Below are 8,083 nucleotides of genomic sequence, written 5' to 3'. Positions count from 1 at the left end.
CCAGCAACATCAAGGTTGTATTCTTAAAGCAATATTGCAAATTAAGACTTTTCCAAAACTTTCCCCCAAATCTTCAGGGCCAGTGGCTGAATTAAGATGCAAAAAATCCTCCAATGAGAATCCCAGCTGGCTCCATGTTTTTTGGCAACTTCTATAGCAAAACTAGGGGGTGCAGTGGGACATCATTATGATTGGCTTTACAACCCCTTTAATAAAATATTAGTCAGGGTTCTATGAAAGTATGTTGATATGGTGATTCCAACCAGGATGTTTCATGTTTGTTCATCACCATATCCTTAGTGAGATACTCCAAAATATCCAAAAAAAACAAACAAACCCCAATACATATACTTTATTAAACACAAATGCAAATAAAAAAAACCCTAATGTGCACCCAAAATTTTTATACCGTCTCCTGAATTTGTTCTAATTTCACCATCATCATCTCAGTGCTCTCCTTCAGAGCCTGAAGTGAATCCTTCAAAGATTCCAACTCATTTTGGTTGGTTTCTATTTTGACTGAATAAGTCACCAAACTGTCGACTGCAATCCTCAACATCTTCAAGTCTGTCTCCAGTTTGGCCACAGACAAGTTTAACTCATCGGCATTAAGCTGATGGATGGAAGATCCAATGTTGCTGATGTTTTCTTCAATGCTACTTCTCCACTGGTTGTACTCTTGTCTAAAACCATCAAGCTCATCTTTGTGAGCTTCTAAGGCACTAGTAATCTGATGTTGGAGCTTCTCCACGTCAGTATAGTCTTTCGGGAGGTCAGCTACGGTTGACCTCAAAGTAGCAACCTCTATATTTAATGTTTTCAGTCCTTCCTCTAAATTGGGTAGCTTGTCAGTTGCAGCATCTGTATCTCCTAAAGACTTCTGCTGTACATCTTCCAGAGCTTCCTCGGCACGTCCCAACCTCTGACTATACTCCTTTAAACTTGCTTTTAGATCATCTAAATCTTCAAACTGGACAGCTGCCTGAGAATTTAATACATTCACAGTGTGCTCAATGGGTTTTAACTTTGATTCCAAGCTGCCAGTGTTGCTTTCAAATTCCTTCAGCAAGTCATTTTTGGTGGCTTCAAACTGACTTTTGACATCGGAAAAAGTGGAAGCCAGTTGCACCAGCTTTCCACTCAGTGTTTGGAGTTCGCTAGAGTCTGACAATTTTGCCTTTAATTCCTCAACCGCTGCCAGTTGGGCGTCCACATTTGACTTCAAGTCACTGTGTTGGTCTCGGAGAAGTTGAATGTCGTTGGTGTTGGCTGTAATGGAATCTAAATTTTGGGCATTGGTCATCAACCACTGGACAGACTCTCCATTGGATAAGATTGATGACTGCAGCTCTGAATTGGAAAGTTTTAAATTCTCGAGTTCACTCTGAATCAAATGGAATTCAGCCAACGATGCCAGTTTATCCTTTAACATGTTGATTTCCTCCTGACTTGTTTTCTGCACCTCAATGACCTCCTTGATGCCGTCGTTCAGGGAATTATTGAGCTCCATGAATTTCTCCTTAACAGTGTTTTCAAAGTGGATTGAGTCTGTCTCCCTTTGCTCCTTTACAACCTGAATGTCGCCGGAGAATTCTCTCTGAAATTTTTTCAGTATGGCCCCGATTTGATCCAAATCCTTCTCACTTTTTTTAAGGGAGGATTCATGGGATTGCTGCTTTTCCTGAATGTCTTTGGAAATGAATTCCAGGCGGCTGACTGTGTTCTCCAGTCCTTTAGCCTGAAACATAAAATGAAACCGTATCAAAATACGTTCAGAAAAATTCACTTGCAGTTAAAGGGCAACTCCACCCCAAAACAGCTATTTTCAACTTTTATACATTCATTAAAAATGTTCAATCATGTTAAAGGTATTTGTAAGTGTGAACTGCATTTAAATTCATCTTCTGCCTACTAAAATGTCCTTCCCTGACTATTAACACCATTGCAACACTGTTGTAGTTGCAGAAGTGAGCAGTCCTCCAATTCCTACAGCGCTTCGCAGATTCTGTGATTGACAGACCAAGGAATTGTGGAAACTAGTGTCTTGACTGTAAGAGAACTGGTTTCTGATACAAAGCTAGCTCTAATTATGTTTTATGCAGAAAAACATAATTAGAGCTATTTTATTGCAGAAAAACTCAAAGATGCTCATTATTAATATTCATTATAAAATATTCAGCCAAAATATTTAGCAATTAAATAATATTTAATAATAAATATTCCAATGTACTAACCACAATTCAGCATAAGGTTGCTCATAGCCTGTATATGGCAGTATAGGTATTGAGACATACTGTAATCTCATTTCCCTTGGCTAGGCACAGTTGAGTAGGAAGAGCCTCATAGGTTGAGAAAACTCTGTTTGCATGATTGCTGTTCCTCTATATACAAAGCACAATTCAGCAGGAGCAGCCTTATTTGTTTGCACATAGCCTGTACAGAGAGATACCTTAAAACTATGGCAGTATAGGTATTCCCCTATACTAAGCACTATTCTAAAACATGGTGGCCCTTTAAACTTATTTGGACTAGAATTATGTAAAATGTGTACACAGGCAAAATTTTTTCTACATGTACTCTTCTAGCCATTTTTTACGCCCATCTAAGACACATCTAAGAGAATGTATCCCCTTTAGCAGACTAGATCTGAAACAGAGCAGTAGCGAGTAGGAAGGGTATATTTAGCAGAGAGCATACAAATATGTTCTAAGTAAAGAAACCAGTGTGAACCAATTCCTTCACAGCCTGCAATTGTTACTACATTCTGTCAGCTACTGACAGCCCCCTGTATAGCACTGGCATCATTTTACTGCACATACCAACCTATCTGTATTGTGGTCATAAAGGTCAGTTCTGCTGTGCCCAAGAATTCAGATACATTACACATTTTAAATAGGTTTCAAGGCATACTGAAAGAAGTATCTGTCTTGCTGCACTGGTGGTTCTGACTCCTGGATCAGTCAATCAGAGGTCAGCTAATTAACAAACCTGAAGGAGAATTGACTTCTACATTGTTTTTAGAGTCTGAACCAGAGAACACTGCTTCCAATAACAATGACATTTACAAAATACTTTAAAATCAGTGAAATAAATGGATATTGGGACATTGTAGTGAATGGCATTTTTTGTAAAAAAAAAAACATATGCACAGTTTCTTTTGCCAAAACACTTACAGAAGTGTGGTGCAACTTCCTGTACCCCTTTAAGGGATTGCGGGAAAGAAAGTCTTGCGGACAGCTGATTACTGCTACATTGTTTCAATGGTGTTATGTGGCCAGAACCAGCAGTGAATAGAAAAGAAAAGAAGTGACAGATACTACTTTTATTGGCAAGTACAGCTGTAGTTCAGTAATACTGGAACATTGTTGGGCAATAGGTGCCCATGTGCATTTGCCCAGGGGCGGACCAAGACAACCGGGCACCCTAGGCAATCCTGTCGGCCACTCCCCATTCGGATCGCGCCCCCCCCTGCACCTCTGCCCCCCCTCGCTTTTGCTTTGGCGCCAGGGGAGGGCCAAGCCGACCGGGCGCCCTAGGCAACCCAGTCGGCCACCTTGCCCCTGCACCTGCGCTAATGCAAACAATCCCCCCCTGTATTGGCGCGCATGCGCAGCTCAGCGCGGGTGGGGGGGTGAGATGCGAACCGGTAGTTCATTACCCCCGCTGCGTAATGACAAGCGGCGGGGACAATGAAACCAGAGCACAGCACAGACTAGGAGTAGGCAGGAGAGGCTCCTGCCTGGCGCCCCCAATTGTTGCGCCTTAGGCAGCTGCCTCTTCTGCCTACCCCTAGTTCTGGTCCTGATTGGCGCGCATGCGCCGTTGGGGGGGGGCGATCCGAACGGTCATTGCCTCCACCGCTAATGACAAGCGGCATTGGCAATGACAGAGGAGGAGGACTAGGGGTAGACAGGAGAATCGTTGCGCCCTAGGCAGCTGCCTCTTCTGCCTAGCCCTGCTACAAAGCTAGCAAGCTGGCAGCCAACTTTAACTTGGAGTTCAAGTCCCTTTTTGAAGTCTAACATTTGGTTGTGTGCAAATGACTAATGGCAAATTTAAAGCAATATGAAAACACGTTAGTAACATTCAATCTCCCAGAGTTCCAACGACAGGCATGGAATTAGTGGGAAGGCCACATAGGCCTAGAGAAAATGGAATTTTAGGGGTTGGGTCTATGATTGGACATACCAGACTAGGGGTGCCCCATCCAAATTAGAATTCCCAAGATATTAAATAACCATTTATTTTAAACTTTACCCAAAATGACCCCTTTCCTTTAATGTTGTACAATAGTAAATTTTGTACCAGTTTGCAGCAGATCTAGTAATCCATAGCAACCTGATATCTGGCTTTAAACAGCCAACCAGTAACTGTTACATCCTTATTGGTTGCTATGGGTTACTAGGCCAGGTGCAGACTTTGCTACACTTACAACATGGCCCATGTGTTACAGGAGTCTCCTGTGCACTCATTAACAAATGAATTTAAATATCATTTAGTGGCTTAACTTCGGCCACCCCTTACAAGAAAAAAATCATCTTCACACAATGTGGATCACCCATGATTGTGTGTGTCTTGAATCATCTGTGAGTCCTGTGGGGGGGGGGGGGCAGAAGTTTAGGGGCCCAGCAAGGCCCATTAGTTGTGGGGATCTGTAACATCTAGTTACTCCACTGAATATGTCATGGGTTCTCCTCCAGTCCTGTGACACAGTTGGTTTCTGCTACCTCATACACAGCTGAACACTAGGAACTATGCTATACTTCACAGTTTAAATGCATTTCAAACAGCTCCTGCCCCTCAGATTTCAGAAATAATTGGGAGAGAAAAATCTGCTTAGTGCATTGCATTCAGTGGCAGCAGGGACATCCCGATCCCGAACTGATTGTAAAAGTGACAGGAAGGGGAATTCAAGGTAACATGAATCTTAGTGACTTAGAGGGACTGCAAATGTGGAATAGTGAGTATATTAAAGGAACAGTAACACCAAAAAATAAAAGTGTATAAAAATAATTAATATATTATATACTATTGCTCTGCACTGGTAAAAGTTGTGTGTTTTCTTCATAAACACTACTGTAGTTTATATAAATACCCTGCTGTGTAGCCATGGGGGCAGCCATTTAAATTGAAAAAAGGAGAAAAGCCACAGGTTACTAAGCAGATAACAGATAAGTAGCAGATTCCCATTGTATTCTACACAGTTTATCTGGTTTCTTTTAATGTAACCTGTGCCTTTTCTCCTTTTTTCAATTTAAATGGCTGCCCCCATGGCTACACAGCAGCTATTTCTATTAACTATAGTAGTCCTTCTGAAGCAAACACGCAACTTTTACCAGTGCAGGGCAACAGTACATTATATTTTAATTATTTTAAAACATTTTTATTTTTTTGTGTTACTGTTCCTTTAAGGCATGATGGTCTCAGGGGTAGGGAATGTAACTGTGGGATAGTGAGTATATTAAGGCAAGATTGTCTCTGAGGGGTAGGGACTGCACCTGTGGCATAGTGAGTACTGAAAGGGGTTGTAAGTGTGTGATAGTGTAGTAAGACAATTTGCTGTTAGGGGAAGTGGGGGTAACTGTAATCTATGTCAATTTAGCTCCATTCATCCTGCTGAAAAATTGGTGCAAGGGGTAGGGGCTGTAACTATGGGGAAGTATATATAGTTAGGAAAGATAGAGTATGGGAAGATAGTGTATATAGTAAGGCAATATGGCAGCAAGGAAAAGGGTACAACTGTGGAGTCTTTATAGTAAGTGAAAATGTTGTGAGGAAAATAACTGTGGGTTAGTGTGTAACGTAAGATTGTATATAAGGAGGACTGAAAGCATAAAATATTGTATGTAGTAGGCTTAATGATATCAAGAAAAGGGTTATACCTGTAAGATAGTGTTTATGGTGAGTTATAGTGATGTGAGGGGTATAACTAGGATATAAGAGAATATCAGGGGAAGGCTGGAGCTGTAATATAGCGTGTATAGTAAGGCAAGTTGGTGACAAGGGAAAGGGTCAAACTATTTTATAGTTATATAGTAAGTTTATAGTAAGACAAATAATGTCAGGGGTACATAGTAAATATGGTGAGGTACAGTGATGTCAGGCAAAGGGGGTGTAACTGTGGGACTAAGTGTAGAGCACCAAGGCCACCCCCATTCACCCCCCCCCCCCATAACATCTTAAATTAAGGCTGCAACCTTCAGTTATTGTTGAAAACAACTCCTAGCATCTACCTTTTAGCCAGGGCCGGATTTAAGTTCTCGGCGCCCCGAGGCCGCCACCGCCCCCGCCCCCCCCCGAGTGCGCCTGCGCGAAGCCCTCTCTCCCCGAGTGCGCATGCGCGATCAACGCGCATGCGCAATCGCACATTTAAACTCCCATACGGAGCAGTGGGGAGAGGTCCCGACTGCTCCGTATGGGAGCCAAATTTAAAAATTCTGTTGCGGCGGGGTGGCATGCCGCCCCTAAACTTGTGCCGCCCTAGGCCCGGGCCTTTGTGGCCTTTCCACAAATCCGGGCCTGCTTTTAGCTCTTGGTGGCTCCTGGGAGTCAGAGCTATGTAGTGACAGCAGCAAATCAACTCAGTTACCCACTTAATAACTTCCTGGGCAGATCACCAGAGGAGGGTGTATATATTCTAAACAAGGAAGTAATACAAGCAGGGATAACTCATTCCCTTCCCATCATATGCCTCTTGTACTGCTCATGTTCATGGTCTGAAGTTAAAGAGCCTGCTGTAGAACTATAATACCCTGTAATAATAAACTTCTCCTTTAATCTGTAATGAGCCTGGCTTATTACCTGAGAGCAACAAGTGGTTCAGACCCAATTTATCACTGCAAACCCTATCCTCGCCCTGTGATAAAATGGAATAGAAAGCAGGGGACTGAACTCTATTTTCATTTTTAGATTAATATCTCTTACTTGTTTTTGCAGGGAGGCCACGGTCTCTGCCAGGTCAGCTTTCTGCTGGGAGATGTGTCGGAGGTTGCTGCCGATTTGGCTCAGTTCATCCTGCAGACTGTACACCACCCAGCCAGTGCAGGCACACACAGCAATGAGACCTATATAAAAGACAAGGGTGAAAAGTTTCCAAGCTAACCCAGAACTTGTCTTTTGGGAGGAGGAAGAGGAGACCCCCTTGTTGGACTTGAACTTCTTTTCCCCTTCATGTGTGGCAGCTTGGGAGTTAGACTCAGCATTTGCCCCTTTATTCCTCTGCCTAGCACCCCCAGACATGATGTGCAGTCAGTGCTGAGTGTGCAAAGCTTCTCTGTGGGAGGGTGAGCAGTGCTGTGAATCTCTTTGAGTAGCTGCTGGGGCTACTGTACACTCCAGCCAAAAAAGGGCTGTGGGGAGGCACCGAAGCATCTAAATGGGGAGGCTGCTCCAAAAAGTGAAGGCTGTGCCCCTGTGCAAACACACCCAGCCTGACTCCTCCTGCTCTGCACTGCTGGAGAGACTGCCACGCATACACTCACTCGCACACCCCCAGGGGCTCCGGCAGCAGGCTGCAATACAATCACACAGGATGCTTGGCAAAGTCTCGCTGTGTATCGTGGGGGTGTGGGCTGGAGCTGTGCAAATGACTGGAGGGGGGTTGAGAAGGAAATTGCACTTTTTTTTGTTAAACCTTTTTTTATTGTCAAACTTGCTGAAACACTCTGCAGATTTCAGCAGAAAAGAAACATCATAAACTTGAAAAAATTTTGCAAACTTGGTAGATTTCTCCCAGATACAATGTGATATTTGGAAACTTGGCAGATTTCCCAAAGAAATAAAATAATGTGAAATTTCAGGGAACAGGTTTAGCGTAACAAATATATTTGGGTTTGAATTAAACTGATTTCCTGTTGGGGTGGAACAAACAGTGGGAACTCCTTAAGGCAAGGAAGTGATAATACATAATATTTTAACCATTTTGACAACAAGGCACAGGGCCGGAACTAGAGGTAGGTAGAAGAGGCACCTGCCTAGGGCGCAACTAGGCAGGTACCTCTGTTGCCAACCCCTAGTTCCGGGATCTCTTACTCCCACCACTGATTTACTATGCTCCCCCATCTGCATGCCGTCTGCGCACTTT

General features: G+C 43.2%; 1 protein-coding gene across 1 annotated transcript; it reads right to left on the bottom strand.

Moving 5' to 3' along the window:
• Nucleotides 1-338: 338 nt before the first annotated feature.
• Nucleotides 339-7,336, bottom strand: ckap4 (cytoskeleton-associated protein 4). The gene is made up of 2 exons (NM_001078950.1): nucleotides 6,925-7,336; nucleotides 339-1,738 (listed from the first exon to the last, which is right to left on the bottom strand). The coding sequence occupies exons 1-2, from the start codon at nucleotides 7,237-7,239 to the stop codon at nucleotides 404-406; spliced, it is 1,650 nt and encodes a 549-aa protein (NP_001072418.1). The 5' UTR covers nucleotides 7,240-7,336; the 3' UTR covers nucleotides 339-403.
• Between the last annotated feature and the right edge of the window lie 747 nt (nucleotides 7,337-8,083).

Source organism: Xenopus tropicalis, chromosome 3 (genome assembly GCF_000004195.4).
Source record: "Xenopus tropicalis strain Nigerian chromosome 3, UCB_Xtro_10.0, whole genome shotgun sequence".
Classification (NCBI taxonomy): domain Eukaryota; kingdom Metazoa; phylum Chordata; class Amphibia; order Anura; family Pipidae; genus Xenopus; species Xenopus tropicalis.
This window is presented reverse-complemented; position numbering and strand designations above follow the sequence as displayed.